Source organism: Corvus hawaiiensis, chromosome 1, assembly GCF_020740725.1.
Source record: "Corvus hawaiiensis isolate bCorHaw1 chromosome 1, bCorHaw1.pri.cur, whole genome shotgun sequence".
Taxonomy (NCBI): Eukaryota; Metazoa; Chordata; class Aves; order Passeriformes; family Corvidae; genus Corvus; species Corvus hawaiiensis.
The window spans coordinates 24903207-24917016 of record NC_063213.1 but is presented as its reverse complement, the minus strand read 5'-3'; the positions used below and the strand labels follow the sequence as shown (position 1 = coordinate 24917016).

General features: G+C 37.3%; 1 protein-coding gene across 8 annotated transcripts in view; it reads right to left on the bottom strand.

The window, feature by feature from the left end:
• NFX1 (nuclear transcription factor, X-box binding 1) overlaps positions 1-13810 on the bottom strand; it is an 89074-nt gene that overhangs the window by 26110 nt on the left and 49154 nt on the right. For all 8 annotated transcript variants that reach the window (XR_007202217.1, XM_048296887.1, XM_048296865.1 and 5 more), the window contains exons 11-18: positions 12642-12672; positions 11408-11490; positions 10759-10867; positions 5452-5571; positions 4675-4754; positions 4110-4340; positions 3753-3826; positions 1065-1166 (exon numbers count right to left, since the gene is read on the bottom strand). Coding sequence is in view for 7 of the 8 variants with exons in the window: in XM_048296887.1 (XP_048152844.1) it covers positions 1065-1166; positions 3753-3826; positions 4110-4340; positions 4675-4754; positions 5452-5571; positions 10759-10867; positions 11408-11490; positions 12642-12672 (830 nt within the window). In the remaining variant the exon portion in view is untranslated. The remainder of the gene's footprint in view (positions 1-1064; positions 1167-3752; positions 3827-4109; positions 4341-4674; positions 4755-5451; positions 5572-10758; positions 10868-11407; positions 11491-12641; positions 12673-13810) is intronic.

Here is a 13810-nt window from a genome sequence, read left to right as displayed (position 1 = left end):
AGAATACTTCCTCTGACAGTCCTTGAATAAAGGCTACCTACCACAGTTTAGATATCATATTAGGAAAGACTTGTACAAAGAAAAGTCATCTCCGCTAATTTCAACTGTTCAAAGAAAGGACAGTGTCTGTCCACACAGAAAGGGATGTGTTAGTGACTACAACACAGTAGCAAAATTTCTTGAAGTATGCTGGCACTAGCTTTTGATACAGAAGTCATGAAGCAACTATATGGGAAATGTCACTATTTTGACTTTACACAATATAAAGGAACATCAGATTTTAACACAAGTAATAGACATACTCTGAAATAATAAAATTCAATATAAAAAAGAAGACATGGTAATAGAAATAAACTAAAACCAGAGATCAGGAACTCTAAGGGCAAAGATTTCAGTAAGTTTTCTGACAGAAGGATGTTGGAGAAAATTGACAAGTCCATAAAGAAATGACACCAAAAGTAAAAGGACAAGCTTATTTCAATCCTGAGGAACATCACAAAAAGAAAATCACCTATCTTATGCCACAAAATTAAAATCAGGTTTGTGGTGCCAACCAGGATCAGAACACCAAAGCAGCAATCAAACTGAAATGCAAACGTAAAAAATTCTAAAAAGGGTAATACAAAAATATTGTAAATAGTAAGATGATGACTAGGAGAAAATATAGCATATCAATAATCCAGAAAGGAACACTTGATGGTGAAACAGAAGATAATAGCTATTGTCCTGTCTAGAACTGAAAAAAAATCCAGAGGAACTCCAACAAGTTGGCTGAGTAGAAAAAAACTCTGAAACCACAGTTGTATTGTTCCACACTTAATTATAATAACAACCAGACAATGAGAGAGAACTCATCCTACATGAAAGCAAAACCACAAACCACCACGGAACTGCAAAATACTTTTTTAGCAGTTTTGCTGAAGTAGTCAGGCTGCATAGGAAGACTGTAAGTCTTCCTAGTACTACAGCTGACTTTTTTATCACCATATTATGTATTATGCATGTCACCTATGCTTCAGGTACACACAAGGGCTTCAAATACTTTACTACATATATCTCCTTACCTGGCCTGCTTCATTTCTTTTTTCGTAATAAGCCTACTGATTTCCACTGAATCCCCAAGCTGTAGATCTGTTAACTTAGTTGCTATAGATATAGCAGCTATTCTGAAAAAGAAGAGCATTAGACTTCATTTGAGGCAACACATAAACTTCTGAAAAGGTATATAAGGGTGCAGATTTAGAAGTAAGACAGACCGATCATTTTCTCATCAGATTACAGAATGGAACTTGAGTTCTACATCACTGAGTTTTAAGAGTCTAATCTAGTTATATAAATCAAGAGTTTATTCTCATCTCCCTCAGCTAAGAGTAACACTAACAAATGGACATGCTTCTTATGCAAGTTGAAATTATGCAAGCCAAATACTTTTTCTCCTCACTTGCTTAATATACAAACTACAGCTGACAAAACAGCTTTAACTATCCTTTTATCTTATTCTTCCTTAACTCTGTGCAACTAAAATCTGTAAAGTGAATTTATTAAGTACTTAGAAATTTGCTTACAAAATACAGTTAACACAATCCACAAGGAAAGGACAAAATGCCTACTGAGATCATTACTATTTTCTTCATAAAGATTCTTCCTAACTCCCTTCAATAACAAGTCTTTCCGGTCTCCTTTGCTTGCTAAGATTTGTGTAACTAAAACACACAGGAATTTTTCAGGGAAATATCCCACAAACTCCTAAAAATGAAATATTGTATCCTCTTGAACTATCTTTTTCTGTTACATGCAGATAAAACGATACGTTTTGTTCTATATGTTTATCTCTGTATGTTTTGCATCACATTCAAAGAACCTACCACCTATCAGGAAGAAGACTAATCATATTACATAAAACAAAGAAATCACTGAGAGGCACCATCATATTTATCAGGTGATGCCAAAGTCTAGGTAATGGGACATGAGATGATAGCACATCATCATTTGTACCATATGTACAGATATGGCAATAGATAAAGCACATATATTTCCTGTTCCCTTGGGCATTCTTTCTCCAACATTCACTGACAAAGCCCAAAGCTGTTTCATCATTTCTCTAACCTTTCTGAGAAAATCTGGATACTTGATTAATTTGCTGACCTTTATTTTGTTGCTTTTTTTTAAATATGGTTTTTGTTGCTGTTGTTTTGGTGTGGTGATAGGTAGGAAAAAAAGCCAAACTTATATCCACAAAATCAGAATATCTTAATCTTTCAGGTACCTGAACTGCTGGAGTTTTCAAACTTAGCTGGCACTAAATGCTGGTTCTGTTACTATCACAAGGCAAGAGTAATTTGTCTGCACATATGAACACATTTTAACTGATACAAACACTTGGTTTAAACAGAACAGTTTCTTTCCCTTCCTCTTGATTTGGGCTCTGATTAGAGAAATAAATATGTATGTATTCACCTTACGCGTGCAAGAACACTCATTGGCTTCAAAGAACCATTTTCCTTGAATGAATATTATTGCAGTGCCTGAGCTATAAAACAGCAGAGAAGTAACAGCCTTCAAAAATCTGGACTTGTAGCTGGAGTATTCAAAAATCTGGACTATGTTATCTTTTGAACTTATAATTAATGACAAGCATTTCTCAATTGAAACTGGTATTTCAGAGTTGAGTCAGTCTTCTGATTTGCATTCATAGTGATGAAAATATCAAAATACCAAACTTCTGTACATGTATCTTGCATTCATCTTAGTATTGACTACAGCTGTTCATAATTGTTTCTAATTAGCACATTTTTCACCTTGTTTTCATTAGGTAATATTAAGTACCTAAGCTAAGCTATCTTCTGTCAGAACTTGAATACGGACAGCATACAGCAGAAACAAAACAGCATACCCTAAGTTGGACTAGGATAAAAAAAAAGGCCCACAGATACCAGTTCCAAATAAAACCATCATTAAGTAGCTTTCTTTGAACAGCAGGAAAAATCTCTGACTTTTGTTAGTCACCTCACAACTAGGATACAAAGCAGAACTCTCCAGATTAACTTTTTTCACTCCCTTTCAATCATAGTCACAGAATAAGATTTTTTAAATTGATTATTATTACTGTTTTGTTATATTAATTTCAAAAGTTCCAAAGCCCCACTTTTCTTCTTTTCCTTGTCCATTCCTTGCTCTCTTGCATATGAGAAAGAGAAGTAAGTCTAGAAATAGGGTCTGGAGACTATTGCAATAGAGTTGGGTAGGGCTCAGTTTGCATATTAAACCCCAAGATTTAGATGCCAAAGCTCTCCTGCCTAAATTTATCTATTTCAGAATTACTTTAAATCACTCTTTAGCATCCACCATCTCTACTGACTAGGTTCCAACACACACGATTGGAAACTCAGAGAGCAAGTCACACATGGACTGCAATCAAATACATTCAGGAGCCTGCATCTGGACTTGACAAATTCATCTGTACCTAATTGCTCAGTGTGGGTAGAAGAGAGGCCCACATACGGGAGAGTCAAGCTTTGACACACCACCACAGTTAGATTAACAACAGAAAAAAGAGAAATGTGTTCTAATGCAGCATGGCTGGTATGAAAGCTCAAGGAAGTACCAAAAAACCCCCCAAAACCACCGTATGTCAAAGTACGAAAAACATGAAAAAGCTTGTGAACTAAATATATTTAGTCAAGTCTGCAATTTAATCAAACTGCGAAGCAGTAAGTCCAGTAAGGAATTGAAAAAATTATTACTGTACCAACCTTTGATATGTATTGGATGCTTCTGAGCAAATCATACTCTCCTTTCTTCTTCCACATTCACATTGAAGATCAACCTGCCATATCACACAAGTGAACAGCTTTTTAAAAGTTTTGTCTTTTTATGGCCATGGAGGGGTGTGAAGGATATAAATTTATTAATTTTAAAAGTCCCATTTTAGTGGAATAATGGCTAACTAAAACTGATGAATAGTTTTATTTTTAAAAAATCCATATTTTAAGTTTACAGAAAAAATGTCATGCTATCAATATACAAACATGTCACAACTGTTACTGGCTGATAATTAAACCATACAATTCACCTGTGACTTTGCAGTGAATTTTCTTTGGGTATCTAACCTTTGCACAGCAGGATATTGACGGGCAGGGTGAAGAAGGATGACATGGAGCCATACATGGATGATTACAATATAGCCTTGGAATAATACATGGCTGTTTACACTCTTCATCTATAAGACATTCTCCTTTATGACAGATTCGTTTACATTTGTGCATTCCACATTTTAACATTTGATTGCAGCGAAGTCCACAGGAAATGTCAGTGAGATGACAAGGAATATTACTTCGCAGCTGAAAGAGGAAAGGAAAAAGATGACAACTAACAGTAAAAATTATCAATGGAAGTCTCAAAGTGCTTTTACTGTTCACACCTTCATTTGGCACTGCCCACATAAGCATCTTAATACTAAAAGGTCTTAGGTCAAAGAATGAGTTTTGCTTTATACTATAGCCCAATACAGCAGTTGGTTTGAATGCATTTGGAATAAAAGATTTACTTCTCCAATTTAATCACATTAAACTCCAACTCCAGTAAAATATTCCATTCCAAAGAAGCCACAAAAATCTAAGCCTACAGTCCTAAAAAACTGTTTAGTATTCAAAAATATTAATTCTCCAGACTTACTTCATGCTTGCCCATACACCATTTCTGAGTGAGATAGGTACAGGGGGGACATTTCTCCTCACTGTGACATGAATGGTACACTGCAGTCACAGAAATATAAAAGTCGTAACAGTTTTATTAGCATACTTCAGTTGAATGCCTTAAAGGAGACAGTAAAGACTATTAAACATGAGTTTACATTTCAAAACTACACAATTTATGGGAAGGATGATGCTTCACACAAGAATAATATATTCTTAAAAAATTATGATGCCAAGTGTTTAAGTGAATATTCTCTATAATTTCTAAATTAAATAGCACGTAATTTTCTAACTTGTGAGTAGGGTTGTACACTCAGGCAAAATTTGTCAGAAACTGTTGGACCCACGCTATTTATTTTGTGATCAGCCAGTGTAATTCCAAGGAACATAGAAACTAACTGTTCACTAGTTTATCCTACTGTTTCAATAGAGCACTTGATCTTTGGAATACAGCATTTAATGTGTTGTGACTATTAATAACAATAAGAAAAAACGCCAGTGCTTTTTACCAGTGAGAAGTACCACTAGTAGTACTCATGGCAAGTTTTTAGCTGGTTGGCTTTTTAGTGTAGACCCTTGGAAATCTATTTTCAAATAGACATATGCATACTTTTCTACATTTTGATTAGAAGAACCCCAAATTAAAATAAAAAGAACAAAAACAACCACACAACAAAACCAACCAACCAAAAAACCCGAACAAACAACAATAACAAAACGCCAAAAAACCCACTCAAAATGCAATGGCTTAACTCACCTGGATGATCACAGTCATGTGGCCTGGTGCATGTCTTTTTACACTCTGGTGGCTGAGTGCCACAGGGAACGGGGGGGTAAATCACAGATTCACCACAATAACAAGTTAACTCATCAAAACCTGAAAAAAAAAGTCAAATATATCCTAGTGGCTGCATGTATTTGCATGCTTCCTCTATGAGAAATCTTTACACAACATGCAAATGTTTTACTTCAGCTTTGTTTTTTTTATATTACGCACTAGTATTTGAAATTAGTGAATTTATTAGCTTTCATGGCTCCTACAAGAAAACTAGACTCTGATGACTTCATTAGGAATTATGCTTTGCTTTTAGAGTGGTTCTTTCACATCAACATTTTGAACCAGAGCCAGCAAAATGCTCATATCAAGTTGAAAGCTTTGCTGTTCTACCTTTGATTTAAAAAAGGAGAGGTTGAATTCCCTTCCAGAAGGCCCATCACTGAAATTTTGTGTTCCAAACTTCCCGACATCACTTTTTCAGACCAGTGTTTAGATTCTGTCATTTTGCCAAGCCCTGAATATAGTACCATAAAGATTCCAAAGAAAATTATCAAAAGACAGCAAGTCTTTTTTATGGTATTTAGTATAACATGGATCCTCATAAGCATCTTATGAACCTGTCCACATACTTCAAATCCAACTTTGTATGTTTTGGAAGTTCTGTCTTAGGCAGCACCCATTTTATTCTGAGTGCTTTTTTTATCTTCTGTGTTTGGGAAACAAGTTTTAAACTCTTAAAAGATCCAAATCTCAGTGATAAACAAAGTAATAGAACTACTGACATACACCACCCCAATGAAAACTGCACAAAAAATAATATAATTCACTGCTTTTTTTCAGACTATAAAGAAACTGGCAGACTGATTGCAATGCAAACTACAGTTCGAACAGATAAATGTTTAGAAAAACAGAACACTAAGAAAACATTTGACATCGTATAGAAAGAGATCTGAGAACAAAAAGAGAATATGATTGGTCTATAAAAGAATAAAGAGGTAGTGGATCAGGGAGAACAACAGCAAATGGTGGAGGAGGTAAGAGAATAAAGGGGCAACAAAAATACAAACCAACAATTCTAACCTGAAGGGAAGATGAATGTTAAGGAAGCTTCTGAATTCATCAAGTTCTCTAACTCAGGAATCACCGGATTCTTCCTTCCTCGTCTACCAAAGCAAAACCTGTTGAACTCTAAACACCCAAATGTTCCTACTGTCCCACTTCTATAGATATTGATGGCTGCTAGATCAATATGTAGGTCCAGGCTAGAGCAAGACTCAACACACATTCCAGAGAGACGAGACACACAATAAATACATGGCAATAAGATGACCAGATAACAGAGTAACACAAAGCCAGCTGAGTAACAACATTTATGTAAAGAGGAATACCAATAGCTAAGTCCTCTTCTTTCTCTTAAGCTCATCAGGACAGAAGCTTATTAGTGAAGACACACACACACACAAGACACACACACACACACACACACACACGTATACACAATTCACTCCAAATTCACATGCGCACCACATTCATGAATCTGAAATACTAGCAAAGGCTCTGTCTAATATCCATGCCTGGACAGACTCCTTTCCCAGTCACTGGCTGAAAACCTTGGGTATTTCCAGAGGCAGATCTCCTCCTACTAGCTATTTAATCCAGCTTTGAAGCAAGCTTGTTAGAAAACTGCGCGCAAACTCTCATCTTTCCATCTGCTGGCACCCAGATCAAGGGGTGCCTATAATTTACGATCCCATTCTCCAGCTGCTCGCACATAGGATACATCAACCTGGTCTCTCAGTTGCTAGCATAAAGACTATGGGCTCTCATGATATGCAGCCAAGCTTCCAGCTGCTGGCACTCAAGAACTCTAACACACTGAACAGAGAATGGGACTACGTGGAAAGATATTAAAACTTAACTATGACAGTATAGACAGTGGACACGAAGTGCACAGATCTCTATCACATAAGTTGACCAACAGCTTCATTTGTCCAAATGGCGTCTTTTTATTTTTTATCTTCACTCGTTTGTCCATGCATCCACCTTGATTCCTCCCAAATAACCTAACAAAGTATTTTTTTCCCCATTAAAGTCACTTGAACTGGCTGGATGCCCTGCACTCACCAAAGCTGCTCTATCACTCCTTTCCACAGACAGAGGAAAGAAAATATAACGAACAGTTCATGACTTGAGATAAGGACCAGGAGAGGTCACTCATCAAATATAATCACAGGCAAAACAGACTCAACTTGGGGATACTAACTGAATTTATTTCTAATAAAATCAGAGCAGGATATTGAGAAGTAAAATAAATCTTAAAAACACCTTTCCCCCACCCTTCCCTCTTTCCCAGGTTCTACCTCCTGCCCACCAGTGGCGCAGGGGTCAGGGAATGGGGCAGTTGATCACACATTGTTCTGGCATTTGATCACACATTCCTGTTGCTGCTCAGGGAGAAGAGTCCTTCCCTGCTCCAGAGCTGGGTCCTCCCATGGGGAGCTCTCCATTAATTTCTCCAACATGAGTCAGTCCCACATGCAACAGTTCTCCACAAACTGCTCCAGTGTGGGTCACTGTTCCATAGGGTGCTGTCCTTCAGGCAAAGCCTGCTCCAATGCGGTCCCCCCAGAGAGTCACAGGCTCTATCAGGGAACCTGCTCTAGTGCAAGGTCCTCTCTCCACAGGTCTGCAGGTCCCTCCCAGGAGCCTGCTCCAGCACAGGACTCCCACCAGTTCACAGCCTCTTTCAGGCATCCACCTGCTCCAGCATGGGGTTCCTCTGTAGGCTGCAGGTAGATCTCTGTATCCCTGTTGACCTCCATGGGGTGCAGGGGCACAGCTGCTTCACCATGGTCTTCCCCAATAGTTGCTATGCTTCAGTACCTGAGCACCTTCTCCCCCTCCTTTTTCATTGATCTTAAGTGTCTGCATAGTTGCCTCCTCTTCTCTCCGGCTGCAATTATATCTGTTCAATAACCTTTCTTACTGTTTAAATATGTTATCACGTATTTAAGATGTTACTGTCATTCCTTATTGGCTTGGCCTTGGCCAGTGGTGGATTCATCTTGGAACCAGCCGGCATTGACTCTGCTGGACATAGGGGAAGCTTCTAGCAGCTTCTCACAGAAGCCAATCCTGCAGTCCCTTGCTTCCAAAACCTGGATGCAAACCCACTACACCCACTGGTCCCAAGTTCAGCTACATCTGTACCCAAATCTGCTATTTCTGCTATCATTAGTGTGGTTATACCAGCATCACACAACTACCAGAGTTCTGTTGGCCTTGAGAAATTCCGCCCCCTAAAAGATTCCCTGTACCTCCCATCTCCAATTACTTGTGAAGCTCAGACATCTCTCACCCTTATGGGTGAGGAATAGATGTGAAATTTCCTATTCGAAACTTTTTTCAGCTTTTCAATGTTTTTGCTGTGTTCAGAAACTTCTCAAGTCTGGTTATTTTTTATGATCTGTTTCATCAGTTAAATCTCAGGCCAGATCCTACTCATTTGCCCATGTATTTTGAAGTACAGCAGTTAGTAAAAAGAATTGCAATTTTTGTCTAAGGAGACTAAATTACAACAAATTCCAGCAAATAAGAATGCTAGGGAGAACAAAATGTTATGGGTTAGAAGGAAGAAGCAGAAAGCAAAAGTAGAAAAGATTCAGAATGTCCATGGACTTTCTGTGGAAAGGAAGCATGGGAAAGAGTAGGGCTTTATTGTCCCTCACTACAGGTCTTGAAACAACCTATAATACTCTATGCTTCAAAGCTACAAATCTTCCTTAGTCCAACAAGACGAAAGACCAGGCACCAAGGTCTCTGGAAGACCTGAATGTTAGACAGCCACACTAGTTGCTTTATATTGATGAGAAGTTATAGGTGAAGAATATTATAATGAGAAGTCCCTTACTTGCACTAATCAGGATAATGGGGACAGAGTGCAGAAACGTCTGATCCAAAGGGCAGCAATACAGTATCTGAAAACTTTTTTTTTTAAATGCACTGTCTCTAATGCTGACATTTTTTATTTTCCCCAAGAGATGTATTCCTGTCTTGAAGTAGATGGGGTATGCATAAAGAGACCCTGGCACAGAAAGGGACCACACTTATCAGCACTGAGGAAATACACTGGAAAAGTAAAGTACCTGGGAAGCACACAGAGGTGTAGATGCACTCCGGTATTATATCTTGATGTCAGTCCTCACCATTCCTAGCAAAAACAGTAGTGGAGATGAAAGCAGGGGCAAGAAATCCAATCTAATGAGTAGGGAAATGACTTACAGCTGACCATGCCATGGCATTTGATATCATGGCTAATATAAGCCAACTGCAAAGTGCTGGCTAGACAGCTGAATCAGAGTCAAGAATGGCCTTCTGAGTGCTGAGAAGGACTCACATCAACTACAGGGTCAGAATCATATAGAATCCTACAATGCATGCATCTGAAATCTCAACTAGCAGCATCCAGAGAAAGCGAGACATCTTTAAAGACACTGCTTAATTGATTTATCTCTGGACAGATTCAGAATTGGAAACTTCATGGACACAGAGATTTAAGCTAAACTACCATGATAATCTAGTTCCTGAAGTAGGTAGCTGCTTTTCCTGTATTCAGAAAAATTTCAGCAGGGAACATTAACCACTAGATTGTATCACATTCAACAATGGAGGCAATCCTTAGGTCTCCTTTAATCTGAGAGTGAAATACAATCCTCAAAAATATTGCAGCAATATGGAGAATTTTAATTACCTTAATTATTAAACCCATGGAATTCAGTGAAGAAAAACAACTGCTCAGAAAAATCTCTGCATTCTGACTCAACTAGACCAGAAGTTACTACCAGGACCCCTGAGACATTAAGATGACTATTTTGCTTTGTAAAGAGAAATGTTCGGACAGACAAATATTTATTTTTCTAATGAGAGGTACAGTCAACATGCACATCATACTCATAGGCTATTAAGACAGACTACAATGCTGTTTCAAGTACAGTGAGCTTCAGAGGCTCCAGCACCTTCTCTTTTCCAGGATGTTTCCATGAAAAGTTGGTCTCCATAAAGTGGAGGTCTTTGACTATATCCATGTGCATACAATATAGGAGAGACACATGTACTACTGCAGCTAAGACACTTTGAGCTGTAAACAGTATCCTTACAATCTACACCACCTTGTCTTTCTCCTTTTCACCAATGTGAAATAGATCACATTAACTGGTCAGAGTCAGACAGAGATATAAATGTATTTCTATAATAAATAACAATTAAGTACTTTTGCACATAACTCACTTGTTTGCCAGCATGTTTGACAACTGCCCCGATGGCAGGGTTCTTCACATCTATGAAGCCCACAGTTGAGTTTACGACCACAAACCAAAGAACACTTATGTTCTGTGTCCTAAGAGAAGGCAAAAAAAGAAAAAGCAGAATTGAACTATAAACGCTATTGGTTATTTTTTTCTCTTTGAGGTCACAATCTACTTCTAATAATAGACTGACAAAACTGTATAGTGCAAACAACAGCTTAGGCCAGATCTCTACAGTTTTTCCATCACTGTATGGATACACAATTTTTAAAGCAGATTCTGTTAAGACTTCTGTTACAGACACAGCTACATAGTTTATGCTTCTTCTGTTAAGTAATATGCTTTCCCTCTCCATTCTCCCTGGAATCACTGCATTGACAAAAAGCACCTTTACACTGATTGAACTGCATTTAGGCTGAAACGCAGTTTTACATTTATAATGACAACTACAAAACAAAACTTGCAAAATAAATGCACACACACAAACTTTTTGAGCATGACCAATACTGCAAATAGAGAATGAAGATGCACAAAAATGGAAAGATACAAAAGAAAAAAAGACCGTTAACATCACAACCAAAATCAAACACACATCACATCAAACAATTTTAAAAAACCACATGTACACTTACCACACAGCAAACTTCATTACACTTGTGTCGTCCACATGATCTTTTCTTGTTGCACCGCTTGTCACACATGAATGTAATAGCAGCTATTAAAAACATAAAAAAAAAAGCGTCCCAAAAGTCCTAACTTTTAGGTCTTTGCTTATGCTCAGAACAAAAGCTGCAATCACAGTATTATGCTAAGGCTGTTGCAGGGCATGGTCTAGGAGAGACTAACACAGGGTAAGCCAGCAAGCAAACTTAAATTACTTGTTTGCCCTCACTAATTCCCCATGTGGGCACTTGCCTTTCTTTAAAGAAACCCTTGTTCAAAAGGATTTTGGAAAGCAGAATACATGAAGCAAGTTTATTTTCACACAATAGAACAAAGAAAACAGGATATTCTGATACACTGGAGTACCACAAACATCCAATTTAAGACTGCTTGAACTGGTGGGGCAGTAAAAGTCAGCTAAAAACAACTACTGCTGTATGCTCATAAAACTACTGCTAACAAAGAACATCCTTATTACCATACACAGCTAACAAAAGGAATCACTTCTGGACTCCATTAAGAGCAAAGTCTTCATAGACAAAAGCTCAAATTAGGAAATATGCATATTACTTCCTTATATATCTTGTAAATAAACACCTCAGTATGATAGGGGTCAATCAAGTAAAGGTTTCACTGAGGGGAATTTTGAGATGTTACATCCAGAATACCAAGAAGCATCAAACGGGAACTCTGCCAAGGTCAGATGCAATGACCAGCTGCAAAGATCAGCACCATACAATGTGAAGCAGAATCAAAGCTTGTATTTCCCCAGAAACACAGGCAAGAGCAGATTAAAACCATTACACTGAATCTGAGCTGTGCAAGTTGACCAAAGTTATATAGGATGATGGGGGGAGCAGGAGGGGGAGGACAACCTTTTGAATATGGCAGGTGGCATAAGAAACTGTTCAAAATAAAACAGACATTGTCTGAAATCTTTCAGATCAAATATGAAGAAGTCTTTCCTTACACAGAAGATGAATGAAAACTAAAGATGTTTATTTCAAACCTTTTCCCAAACATAGCAGCATGACCAGCACCATGAATGAGCAGCAGAAATAACCAATTTGGCATGGAAGTATGGATAAAAGATGCAGTACAGATCAGCTGTTTGCCAACTTTGTCAATCAAACCCCAAATTACTACGAGCTGTGTATAGTTTTAAAAACAGTTTTACATTATATATGTATCATAACCTTGTACCTTTATTTCTGAGAAGAGCACATGGGATTTCCTAGGAAGCAAACAGGGAGCCATTAGATTAAATTACACAACTGAAACATACTTATCTAGAAAACACTTGGTCACATGAAAGAAGCATACTCAGTTTCCATGTGTATAACACATCTGTATTCAAAAGTAAAATAAAAACTGGAAAAAAATATCCTCAAATCTTTTAACACAACATTTGTTCCTCAAAGATTCAATAAAAATTTTTTAAAAATGTAGTTTTGTATTCTCCACTGTAAACTGTCACTGTAAACAGAGAGAATCAGGCTTGTCCCAAGAAACCAGAAATTTGCATAATGGAAACCAATAGAGCTTTCCCAGAGGATACTGACAAGAGTGCATAAATTTGTGCTTTGACCAACTGTCAAAATTGCAAGTCTGACAGAAGAATGGAAGAAAAGAATAAAGAAGAAGCCAAATGTTATGCTATACAAAGTTATACCTAAAGACCTCAATATGAAAATAAAATGTGATGGATGAAAATAATATTATTGACATTTTAACCCTTCACCACACCTTTATATTCTAACCTGACATTTCTGACTATCACATTTTTCATGACTGATTTAAGTTATCGGTGTAGTTCACTCTTTTTTAAGAAGCATCTTTCAGGTGTGTGAGAAACTTCATGAACTAAACCCAAAACCTCACTACTTTATTTCAGGACTCAAAATGCAATGTAAAGCCTTTTACCTCATAACTACTTTCAGCAAACTTGTAGGAGAAAACTGTTCCAACTTCTAGTAAACTCTCAGTCATTTCTATGCACCTACAGACTCATATACTCAGAAGCCATCTCTACTTGCAGATGATATATAACAGGTCAGAAAAATATAACTGTGATAGTAGCCAAAAATTTCAAAGCTATGATTACAGAAAGTAGCATAGTTCAAAAATATAATAATTACTAAATAACAATAGCTGATATAATATAAAAATATAATAATTACTAAATAACAAAACATTATATAAATGTACAAAGAATGGAAATCAGTAACAACATAGTCTCTACGAAAACTTCTACAGGAGTCTACAAGCTATTGCTATGAAGTTTTCATTAGGCTGCCTTTCTTCTCTCAGTTTACTCTTGGCAAACTACCATTCCTTGTGCTATATAAATACTCCAGAGTAATACAGGATTT